The sequence below is a fragment of the Ochotona princeps genome, chromosome 3 (genome assembly GCF_030435755.1).
Source record: "Ochotona princeps isolate mOchPri1 chromosome 3, mOchPri1.hap1, whole genome shotgun sequence".
Classification (NCBI taxonomy): domain Eukaryota; kingdom Metazoa; phylum Chordata; class Mammalia; order Lagomorpha; family Ochotonidae; genus Ochotona; species Ochotona princeps.
Window position 1 is genome coordinate 38,330,734 of NC_080834.1, and position 13,163 is coordinate 38,343,896.

Below are 13,163 nucleotides of genomic sequence, written 5' to 3' on the forward strand. Positions count from 1 at the left end.
GGGGCTTTGCCCCAAGATGGCGCTTGTTATTGTCTTCTCAAGGCACAAAGGCAGTAAACAAGTTTTAGGAAGTTGTAGAGGATTGGTTCAAGGTCTCATGCAGTCTGCATGGTGTGCGCGTGATCAGAGTTGTGATTGGTGTGTGTGTGCGTGATCAAGGCTGTGATTGGTGTGTTTGATGCATGGCCAAGCAGCCCTGTTGCAATTGGCTGTTGATAGGGTTTTAACCTAAGTTTGAGAGAGAACAAGGAAGAAGAAGAACAAAGAGGAGTAGTGGTAGAGTAGTAGTAGTAGTAGTAGAAGAGGAAGCCTGTAAATATGCTGTAGTTACTGCCCTTCTGTATTATACTTGGATTTCTTGTTTTGTTATATTATGTAATTAGTTTGTCCTTCAATAAATCCTCATAAGAGCAAGCACCTGTGTCGGAGCTTCACTCGCTGGACGAGGGACCCCGTTAGGGGTTGCCTTGTGGTGCAGTGAATTAAAGGGTGTTTGGCATCCAATTTGGAAGTGTTAGTTCAAACACCAACCATTTCGCTTCATGATTGTGTACCTGAAAAGGCTATGGATGATGGCTCCACAGACTGGGCACCAGCCATCCTTGTGGGAATTCTGGACAGAGTTCCTGGATCTTGCCTTTGTCCTGGCCCAGTCCTGGATGTTGCCACCATTCAGGGAATGAGTTAGTTGGTAGGAGTTTCTCTCTCCATATTTAACTCTCTCTCTTCCTTTCCTTTTCTCTCTGTCTCACTCTGCCTTTCAGATAATAAATATTTTAAATCAATTTTTTTCAGAGACTTCTTTTTCAAGCTCCTACAAATGGGAACAACTTTTTAATAATGTTAGACAGTCCTAAGTCTAAGCTTAAAAAGGGGTTAAGAACAGAACAGACTACACGCTGGCAGATTTGACCCATGTTTAATGAAAAAGAAGTTACATGAATAGAAATGGACAAAGAACAAAGAGATTGATTTGGAAAAATATGGTGATACATAGAACGATGAGGAAAACGATGTGCATTCTCAATTTCCTCACATACTCCTTTCAGTTATTGTTGATCCAAAACAGCTCCTTAAATTCAAAACAAAGTCATAGTTACAATTTCACTGATGTTTTCAAAGGAACTCACCGAACTGATGTCCAAACAATCCTTTTTCCATTTCTGCCATGCGCCTAGAACACACACAAGCAAAGGCAGAGCGGTTTCCTGTGAGCTGATACAGTGGGAAGGAGAGGCGGTCCTCTCTGTTTCTTCATTGCAACAGCAAGTTAGCACTGGCAGCTGAGCTTTTGGCACAAACACGATTTCTGCTACTATTTTCATAAGAAAGCTTTTATGGTATGCAACCATTTATTCTTAGAACAATCAATCACTGAAGGATTAAATCTGACTCTGATAATAAATAGATGCAGAGGAGTTTCTGAAAGTTAACATTTGAACAGACTTGAAATGTTAAAAGCATGAAATTTTAAAATACACACTTGGGAAACTGCACAGAGCACCCTCCTGGTGTGTTTCACAGCTCATGATTCTTAGCAGGATTATCCAGTAGACTATTTTTTTTTATCATTTTCTATGCTGGTGGCCAGTTTGACCACACTTTCTTAAAGAAGAACAAATACGTCTTGGGGAGAGAATAAGGAACTCTGAAACCACATGTTGGCAATATTTCTGTGCTCATGATCTCAGTGAAAATAATCAAACTCAAAGCTGACAAGCACCAAACTCAGGTTAGACACGTGCTGTACAGATACTGAAGAGAAGCATCAGGCTTTACTCACTAGCCTTTTCAAATAAAAAATCTTTGGCCAGTGTCTAACAACCACCAACCTCTCAGGCTTAGTTGGAACAATTTCAGGTTAGGAGGAGCCCTGCCTCTTCTGATACTGTATTCTCAGTTTTTCTAGTTGTTCCACACACTGTGACTGTGCCAGCTTCAAGGTGCGGTTTTCCTCCGTCAGAGCTTCGAATTCCCGAACCAGCTGAGCAGCATCCACCTTCTCCTTTTCTGCCTGGTCCAGCTTGGCAATGAGCTCCTTCCTGAAGATTCCAGATGCAGGGCAGAAAGAAGCACAGAATGCAATACAAACAGATTAAATTATGCCACTGCAACGGACGGAAGCAGAGTGCTTTCAGCAGCTTACTTCTGTTTTTCTACCCTCATGAGGCTTGGACCTCTTTATTTTTATTCCAGAATCTGAATTAGATACATCAAAAAGATCACACATACCCCAGGGGTTCTTCCATAGTGCAAAAAATGCTCATTTCAAGAGTACAAGAAATAATAAAAATTACATCTATGTTAGAAAAAGATCAGTTTTTTATTTAAAGTGCTCCCTACTGTCTTGCACACAGAAGAAATGTTAGTTCACATCTTAGCAAGCTTTTGTACTTGAAAATAAGTTAATATTTCTTAGTTTCCTATATCTTTACTAGACTTCCTTGAATTGAAGTATCCAATTCTCTCCTTACAGATACTATTTTACATGTCATTTCTGAGTTGTTGCATATGTAAAGTTGTCTCTCAGTATCTGTCAAGCTTCAGTCCCAGGACCCCCAAGAAATCTAGAATCCATGGATGCTCAAATCCTCCAGGAAAAACAGCACAGTATGTGCATATAACCTATGTAATCCTCCTATATGCTTTAAAACATTGATAGGTTACTTATAAACAACTAATTATAACAATATCTAATGTAATGTAAATGTCACTGTACTGGCTAGAGAACAATGATTAAAAACAAAGTCTTCAAGTGTTTAGTACACAATAAGACTAAATACACAAAACATAATTTAAGTTGGTTGAATTTTGCAAATACAGAAGCCCAGGTACCAAGTGGTGTTGTGGTTCCAGTTAATAAAATACGATATCTATATCCAGCCTTAGTGGAGCTGAGGAGACATAGAGTGCCAGAAGCAGTTTATAATGATCATGTCTTAATTTAGGGAAATATTTTTAAATAACTCATTCATATAAACGCATATGATAAGAAGGTGTAGTGCTAAGTCCACATTTCAATTTAATGAACATGGAAACCCAAAAAGATGTTAGACTCCTTCCCCTTATGTGGGTCAGTTAATCCTAACTTAGTCTAGACCCAACAGATGCTTCTTACCTCACAGTTCTTCCTCTTTAAAGTGAAGAACACTTAATCACGTTCTTCAGACACACAGCTTTCCAGAGAGCTTTCCTAAGGAGAGGACTTTGTTCTCCTGGTGTCAACCTTGGTTAAGCACAGGTGGTGCCTAAATAACACTCCGTTTTAACCTTTTCAATTTCCTTAACATGTATTTTTAGATATGAAGTAATGTATCTCACTCATGATTTCAAGGATCTCATGACCTATGAAGAGGTTCATATGTAAAGAAACATCTAGGTAAAGCTCATACAAAGAAAAGTATTTAGTAAATAATGCTGCAAATGAGACACAAGTCATCAAAGTTGAACACAGGGCGACCATCTCCAGTCCCAAGCCTCCTCTTCCTGGGGTCCTCCCAGTCTGCAGACTGCTGGGGGTCTGTGGCTGTACTCTCAGACAACAGTGCTGCATCCTTGTTCTAACAATCTGTGTGCTGCACAACACGTGCCAATACTGTCTTTGCATTCATTCATCATTGGTGTTGGCCACCTTTCTAGAAAGTGTCTCTTCTAGCCTCTCCTATACGAAGGGAAGAAAATATCTAACATATTCCTGAAGAGCAGCAATATTCAAGTTGCCATCAGAAAGAAGTCCAGAGTCACTAGAAACCAGACGGGTCTCCTGAGTAAAAACCCAACTTTTAAAGTTTAGTATTCCAGATCTAGAAAACAGCCTGATCATCTCATTCAGTCAGACCTCCAACATCTTTCACTTTTTGTTGCATAACATTAGTAGCTTAAATAAAACACTTTGAGCACAAATCCCTATTATGTCTTATAAATCTGTATATTCATTCATAAATTATATACTTGCTAATACATTAGGTGCATTGTGAAGACATGTATGCTAAAATTAATCTACGGAAAACTTAATGTATGAAAATCTGACCTGAGTGTATCAATGAATCCCCAGATTATCTGTGAATTGCAATGATGACAAATGTGAAGAAACCTGGAAGTGATGAGATACGCAGACACTATACCAACTATGAAGGACTCAGGATCATTTCTGTGCCTTTTCTGACAAGAGTATATAACAAGATCTGTTCATGAAGAGCACCAGACAATATCAAATTGAGGGAAATACTACAAAATTGCTAGCCTTTATCTTTCATATTTAAGAAACCAGAGAGAAATGACAAATACAATGTGTGATTCTAAACCAGAAGACACATAACTTCCAAAGACGTGATTGGAAAATAGATGCCCCTTGAATATGGACTTTGAATTACACTACTGATCATTTTCTGCTCTGGTTAAACAGGAGAACGTTCTTGCTCATGGGAAATATTCAAAGAAGTACTTAGGGCGGCAGAATATGACTGAATATATACATTATCTATGCATACATATGTGTATGTGCAAATATCTCTCTATGGAGATATGACAGTACTTCAAAACACATTTTATTCTGGTACAAAACACACTACAAATCCCCTGGACTCTTCTTGATCTTTGGATCTTCCAATATGTTCAGAATAGAAGAGCCTCACAATAAATACTTGCTGGATGAATAACTGAAGAAAAAGGCAGATGTTACTGATATTTTAAAGATAAAGAAACAGAACCCCAAAATGTCCTGTTTAACTGAGATAATGCATGGCTAATAAAGCAGTGCAAGAAATCAAGATTATCCTTCTGATTAAATATGCCCCTGAGCATAGTTGAGAAAGTAAATGACAGTAACTAAATAGTGATTATGAAAAATCCCCTTATAACCATCTGAAAAGAAATTAGAATAAACTACGTATATTGAAAGAGAGAGGGAGGGTGGGGGGAGAATCCCAGATTCTATGTAATTACAACACAATGTAATTAATGAATAAATTTAATTAAAAAAAAAGAAAGAGAGAGAGAGAGAGATGCTCCAAATCCTCTAGTGCTTCGCCGATTCTTATTCTACTTCTATTCTTTTCAAATTATCTAAGTCATGTGAATAATTTACAAAGAAATAGTTTTATTTGACTCATAGTCTGGGAGTGGGAATTACTACCACTAACTTAAATAATAACTGTCTTCCAAGCTTGTTATTTGACCTCATTCAAAACGCCGAAAACCATACATATTAGTCCTGAATGGTGGAGATAAAAGACCATGCAATCACAGATTTTACAACTAAAAAGAATGGCCAGGATTGTCCAGTCAATTTTCTTATATTAGAAAAAGTCAATAATAATTTATTCTTTAATCTAGAAGACTCAATAGATAGGCTTCTGAATTAATTTCATGTATTTGATAAGCAATTATTCAGATATTCAATGAATACTGTCAAAATGCCTATTGTTTTCTGTCCTGGATATATTTAAATAGACATATTCATGCTCATCCATTAGCAATTCATAATTAATCCCTGGCACATGAAGTTACAGAAATGATCTTATAAATAAATGATGTGAAGAACAAATCAATATGTATAATTAACTTGAACGTGGACCTTTCATTTCTTGGCTGTATCATTTTTGTAATTCTTTTCAATATAATGTGATATGAGGGTAGCAGAACATAGCTACAGGAATTTTATTTCTGAAGTCAAACAGCTTACTCCACTCTTTGAAGTCCACATCATAACCTCATAGGTCTTCTGTATCTGATCCTAAGTTAACACCTAGAAATTCTTTTAGTTGATAAAATAAAAGAGACAAGAAAATGTTCAAGTGAATGGATAAAAAAAATTTTGAAGCTTGGTAAAAACAAATTCCAAAATTTAGGACTTCTTTTACATTGCAGAGGGTTAGAATGTAGATTCATCATTAGGACACATATTTTTTGTATTCTGGAAAACAGCTACAATAGTTCTGGGCACATTCAAAGTTGACTACAGATTTTTACTTGGAAAACACAAAATTGCAATCAGTTTGACCACAGAGAAGTATTAAGCTTTGGAAAATAAGATAATAAAATATTATCTTCCTTCAACATGACATTTCTTTAAAAATAAGGTAGTACACTGCTCTTTTGGAGGTTTTTGGAGTATATGATCAATTATGAGCATTGATACCCAAGGGAAAGAACACAAGCTTCTAGATGACAAAAAGGTGGGAGTCTACCTTCAAGTCTAAGAACAATCAATGGTATTGAATTAGAATTTCCAAAGGTTAGCTTAGACCACAGAAGTGAAACCAAGAGAAGAATAGTATAAACAAATGCAACAATATCTCTCGTTATTTAAAGGGCAACTTTGCAGGAGGACGTAAGGAATAGGTAAGACTGGCTCTATAGCTGAGTTTCTCAGCCTTGGAACAACTGACATTTTGGCCGCACAATTCTTTTTTATTGAAAGAGCCCTGTACATTGGCATAGAAAGAGGTTTAGCACCTTCTTTGGTTTCTAATCAGAAACAATTCCCAGTTCCAGTCAGATACAACAAAAAATGCAAACATGCCTCTGGCTGCTGCCAAGGTCCAGAGGACTAGAGAATCACCCCACTGAAAATCAGCACTACCAATGAAATGGAGATTCCCTTCACCAATCATTCTGGAAAAAATCATGCTGGAATAGATGTAAGATGAAAAACCAAATGCTTCTCAGCTCTGCTGCTCCAGAGTTTAGATTGAGCCTCCTGTCTTAGCAAAGGCATTTAAAGTCACTCTCCTATAGAGACGTGAATATTTTATCTGTTCCAACCCAGCTTCAGGAAGATGACCCAGTGTAAAGACAGCTAATAATGCAATTCCTGCTGAATGACTGGCCTACATGTAATTGACATAAAATGTGTAAGTTATTTCCAACTTTGGCTCCCCATCCTCTCTTGCAATGACCATCAGGATCACTCCGGAGCCCCCCAAATTAGATCAGATAGTCAGAGAGACCAATAAGGAAAGTTTAGAACAGACAAGAAAAAGTCAGCTTGGACTCTCATATACCTTACTAGGTAGGACACAAAGATCAGTTACTCCTCACTAAGAGAAGATTTCTCTGCGCACCCCTCCTAAAACTGTTCTGCTCCTCAATCATTAATATATGGCTTATTAGAGTTATAAGCCTGTTTGGACTACCCTAAAATTCATGAAGTTCAGTTAAATATTGCTTGAATGCTATAAGCTGCTAAATAAAAATATGAAAAAAAAGACACGAGACAGCTAAATAGTACCCCACAACCATTTTAAGGTTTATACCAGTCGGTTATGTATAAACCAAATTTGAGATGTCAATGAAGTAGTTACAGGATGCGGTTAAGAACTTGCATTTTCTACCACATTGTTCACTCAATAGCATGTTAGTTAGCTTCATAATTTTGTAACTTAACATTTTTCTTCTTGATGTTGAATTTGTGTTGTGGCTTTTCAGTTGAGGGGATGATACTCTGCCATTACTCTCAGATCAAAGATGGTCTCCCAATTAAACTGTTGAATTCATCTTGACAATAAGATGCTGGACTCCCTGCATAGTCCATGCCCACAATGATGGAATCCTAACCGTTTACGAGCTGTACTACTGTAATAATACAGAGGAAATCAAAATGGAAGGAGGGCCTGGGGAGGGGTTGGGGTAATCCCAGAGCCTATGGAACTGTGTCATAAAATTAAATATTTAAAAAGTGTAAGTCATTCGAGCCATGGCTGGGCTGAGACATCCAGCAACAAGAACCAGAGTGGGGTGAAAGCCAGCCATGAAAAGCTACTGTTGCTGCTAGGACAGAAGGTGAACTGAGAAAGGCTGGCTCATGGACCCCCTGGTATGCGCAAAATAAGCGCAAGAAGCATGATAGGAAACAGCCCAGAATGGGCCATGGAAATTTTCCCACTGGCATACACTTGGCATGGGTCAGGGGCGGACCAGGCTGAATCAGTTCATGTCATCCACTGGCAAACCCGAACACCAGAGTGTGGGTCAGACCAGTTTTGATCGCAACAAAAACTAGTGCATGATATGGAATGCCAGGGTGAGATTACCTGTACTGGATTTGAATGCAGCACCCAACCAACACGCGTGAGAACCAGGAAAGGAGAGGGCAGAGCCAGCGGGGGGATGGAGGGGCTGGTCCCCTCACCGGACAGCTACTCTCACTGGATAGCTTGGGCTGGGATGGGGACAGACCAGACTGGGCAGGGCTGCAACACCTGAGCGCTGCATGTGGACTAGATTAGGGAAAAGCCAGGCTGGGCTGATTATTCCTTCCGGTTCTAGCATAAATTGGAGTGGGTGAAAGTTGTTTGGGCTTAACCGCAGACAGCTGGCAGAAGCTGGCACTGGGGGCTATTTCTGCCAAGTCAAACCACAGAACCACCCAAAGAGATCATAAACCGGGGCTGAGAGAGACCCAGGAGAGAAGTGGTGGGGTTCCCCCCTCTTGGGTCACTATTCCCGCGGGAGGGCATGAAAACTAGGACGGGGGCTGGGGTGGCTAGAAGGAGAGGCACTCAGCAATATCCCTGAGGGCTGGATAGTTGAGTTGGTTGGAGGGAACTAAGCTTCAATACCCATTGACAGGTACTGGAGCCAAATGGGAAGTGGGACAGACTGGACTGGTCTGCTATGCATACTGGCAGGCCAGGGTGAGGGGCGGGCCTGGTCGGGGTTATTGTGGGTTGCCCTGACTGGGCTGCAGCCCCCACTGGTTGATGAAAGAGTCGAGTGCGTGCTGGGCAGAACCAGGCTGGACTGCAACACCCTTGGTTCCAGTGCAACTCGGGACTGAGAGCGGAGCCAGCCCAGCGATTGCAACCACCGACTGATCGTGGTGATGGACTGTGCCAGGCCCGGTGCTTGCTGGAACATGCAGGAATCTGATCTGGAAATATCTCAAAGTTTCTTTGGTGATCTCCCCAGTCGAACTGCTGGACTCAGAGCCCTGGCTAGGAGAGGACGGAGGACGGAGCAGGTCAATCAACCACCTCAGCTAAATGTTGGGCAGCGAAATACTGGGCAAATGAAGACTCCGTGATGGACTGTGACAATCAGTGGCTTCTTCAATGACCTAATCGAGCTGGGAGTGGTGAGACTGGCAGCGATCCATAACTGGAGGACTATTAAGACCACTTGAGCAAGTATCTCAGAGCATGCCCCACATCCGGGACTTTGGACAGGTGGGAGACTGGGTGGGGATTCTCCCTCAATATCCCCCTTCACCTCAGATACATAAATAGTATAATAAAAATATATATTAAAAAAAAGTGTAAGTCATTATGATTTAGGGCATTATATGTAATCACACAGTTGAATGACCTCTGAGATACCGGTGTTTCTTATAAAATGAGATCCTCTGGCTCCCCCTCTGACTCCTCCGGCCAAGAAAAGAATGGAGGCACCTCTTTGATGCTGACACCTATTCTCTTAGCAAATGTACTTGGAAATGAGGCACTGTTCTCCATTCTTGCCAGTCAAAGCAACTTGGGAAGCCCATCTTCATTGTTCAGAGATGAATTCATAGCTCAAATCTTACCCAGAACGCCTCTTACCCATGTCAGATACTACAGCGAAGACAAAACTTAGCTTTTTCATTATCTTGCTACATACCCTCAGAGAAATATAGGGGTAGGCCAAAAATCTCAAGGAAGACAGAGTTGAAAGGTGAGTTTATTGCAACCAGTGTTGTGATGTAACCACTTAAACCACTACCTATAACACCAGCATCCCATGTGGGTGCTGATTATGTCCCAGCTGCTCCATTTTAGACTCAGACGCCTATAATGGCCTGGCCCAAGCATTTGGGCCTCTGCACCTAAGTAGGAGACCATGAGGAAGTTCCTGGCTCCTATCTCTGGGTCCATCCCTAGCCATTGTGACCATCTAGCCAGTGAATAGAAGATGGAAGCGCTCTCTCTCTCTCTCTCTCTCTCTCTTTCTCTTTCTTTCTCTCTCTCTCTCTCTCCATGTGATACTTTCGATTACATAAATAAATCTTTTTACAAAGGTAAGTTTATGGACCTGGTGAAATAGCATAAGGGCTAAATCCTCACCTTGCATCTGCCAGAATCCCATGTGGCGCTGGTTCGTATCCCGGCTGCCCAACTTCCCATCCAGCTTCCTACTTGTGGCCTGGGAAGGCTACAGAGGATAGCCCAAGGCCTTGGGACCCTGCACCTACTCGGGAGGCCTGAAGAAGCTCCTGGCTTCTGCCTCTTAGCCCCTCGCTCTTGGCTCCTGGACTCAGATCAGTTCATCTCCAGCCACTGTGCCACTTGGGTAGTGAGCCAGTGGACGGAAGATCTTTATCTCTTTGTTCCCTTCTCTCTGTATATCTGTCTTTCCAATAAAAAAAATAAATCTTTTTTAAAAATAAGTTTATTGTGTCAAAATATAAAACTCTGAAGTCCACACCTAGATCATCTGATTTCTATAGACTTACTGAATAGTTACTAAAATATATACTTTGACTATAAGAGCAAAGTTTGGTTTTCAGTGTTCACTTGCTCTAGAATCCTTTTTCAAGGAAAATCAAATCCTGAAGTGAAGCAAACAGAACAGATAAAATTAGACCTTCTCTAACCTTGATACAGCCCTGCCTGACATTTTCATTACTCCCAGTCTTGAGAGACTCCCCAGAAGACAGTTTTAAAATATTTGCCTTTGGTAATATGTTAAAGAATTAAACGTTCCAGATAAATTCAAAGAGCAGACAATGTGGTGTACAAAGCCAGTGGCTGTTGATGGGGCCTCCCATATGGGCACTGGTTCATGACTCAGCTGATCCACTTGCAATCCAGCCTGGCAAAAGCAGCAGAAGACTGTCCAAGTGCTTGGGCCCCAGACACCCATGTAAGAGACATGGAAGAATCTTCGTCTGCTGGTTACCGCCTGCCTTAGCCCTTACCATTTCAACCATCCAGCAGATGGGAGGTCTCTTTCTCTCGCTTTCTCTCTCTCATTCTCATTGTAACTCTGACAAATCTTTTAAAAAAAATAAATTTAATACCATAACTAACAAGGGAAACAAGATTCATTTAAGACCATATTTTACAGTTTACCTAGGCACCTTTCTCCTTATCCAGATATGTTCCAATGACAATATTGCTTCACTAGCCATCATTTTAGCTGCCTTTTTAAGACACGAGTATGTAGTTCTCACTTTGATGGTGGTAGTACTTGATTAAAAAAAAAAAAAAACTTCCTCTTAATGTTTTGCCTGAAGCCTTTAAAATTGTATGACTTTTAAAACTCAATAACTAAAAATACAGGCAAAGGATCTGAATAGCAATTTCTCCAAAAAGCTATCAAAATGGCCAATAAGCATGTGAAAAGCTCTGTAATCTTAACAGCCACCAGGCAGATTAAATCACAACCACAATCACATCAATTCACATCCACTAAAATGGCTGAAATCAAAAACACAGAAGTGCTGGCAGGAATGTCAATGAGATCATAAAATGGAGCACATGCTTTGGGAACACTTGTGATGATTTCTCAAAAGGTTACCATTGAATTACATGACCTAACAATTTGAGGTACATGTTTAAGAGAATTAGAAACATATTTTCACACAAAAACTTAACACATGGAGTGTTTATAGCAGCATTGCTTGTAATAGCCAAAAAGTGAAAATAGCTCAAATGTCCATTAATGGATGATAGAATCAATAAAATACTGTGATCCATGCAATACAATATTATTCAACCAAATGAGGTTCTGGGGCTGGCTGGGTAGAACAGCAAGCTAATCCTCTGCCAGCAGCTCCAGCATCCTATTTGGACACCAGTTCATGTTCCAGGTGCTCCCCTTCCTAACCTAGCTCCCTGCTTATTGTCTGGAAAAACAGCAAAAAAAATGGCCTAAGTCCTTGGACCCTGTACCCACATGAAAGACCCAGAAGAAGCTCCTGGCTCCTTGCTTCAGGTTTGCTCAGCCATTTTGGGCCATTTGGGGAATGAATCCGGTGATGGAAGAGCCCTTTCTCTGTCTCTGCCTTTCTCCCTCTCTGTAACTCTTTGTAGCTCTGGCTTTCAAATAAATATAAATAAATATTAAAAAAATAAAAGAAATCCAAGACATACTTTAGAAAAAAAGTGGTATGCTGACACCTGCACAATGCCACACGGGTGAATCTTGAAAACAATGCGAAGTAGAAGAAGCCAGCCAGTAAAAACCACCTACTTTGTGATTCACTCCTATTAAATGTCCAGAAAGAAAATTTCATAAAGATACAAACTAGAAGGTTTTTTGGTGGGATGATGAAATTCTTTCCAGGGTGATAAACTTGTGGTAATGGTTGCACAATACTATGAATACACTGAGAATCACTGGATTATTTTTTTTAAATTATGCAACATTCTTCAATCTGATGGTTTTCAGAAATTATCACTTTTTCTGACATTCTAAGTCAAATTTTTCATTTTTAAGATTTATTTTATTTATTTGAAAGGCATAGTTACAGAGAGTGAGTGAGAAAGAGAAAAAAAAAGATCTCTTACTCATTGATTCACTTCCCAATCCTGCACAGCAGCTGGGGCCAGGCCAGCCCCAAACCAGGAGCCACAAGCTTCATTCGGGTCTCTTACATGGGTGCAAGGGCCCGAGCACTGGAGCCATCTTCCTCCACTGCTTACCCTGGTACATCAGCAAGGAGTTGGATCAGAAGTGGATCAGCTGAGACATGAGCCGATGCCCATGTAAGATGCCAGAGCAGTAGGCAGTGACTTGACCCATATACCACAACACTGGGTTCCTAAGTCAATTTCCTGAATATCAAAGGACCTAGCATAGTATGGGCAAGTGTTTCCGCCATTGAACAAAAGGAAAATTCTGTCTGAAACAAAGCAACTTTCACAGTTGAATGCACTTTCATCAGATACTTTCCAAAAAGTTCTGTCAAGTAATTTTAAGCTGTGTTCCAAAAACCATAAAATATCCATATTTTGCATCCACAGACTTCCACTATAAATACAAAAATGATTTATGTGTTTTATACAAGAGGTATACATTATCATATTTACTGAAAATCATGCTTTCCATTTTACACTACTGAATATGTATGATTATGGTATGCATAACTCTAATGGTATAATTATACTAAAATATCTATATGCAAAAATTTATAGTGAGGGTTTTTCAATATGTTAGAATTCTAGATGATTTTTAAAGCTTTC

General features: G+C 40.0%; 1 protein-coding gene across 4 annotated transcripts in view; it reads right to left on the minus strand.

The window, feature by feature from the left end:
• Positions 1 to 1,632: 1,632 nt before the first annotated feature.
• MAP3K7CL (MAP3K7 C-terminal like) overlaps positions 1,633 to 13,163 on the minus strand; it is a 38,615-nt gene continuing 27,084 nt past the window's right edge. For all 4 annotated transcript variants that reach the window (XM_058661248.1, XM_004588590.2, XM_058661250.1 and 1 more), the window contains one exon: positions 1,633 to 2,042. In XM_058661248.1, coding sequence (XP_058517231.1) covers positions 1,862 to 2,042 — 181 coding nt within the window. In that variant the 3' untranslated portion in view covers positions 1,633 to 1,861. The remainder of the gene's footprint in view (positions 2,043 to 13,163) is intronic.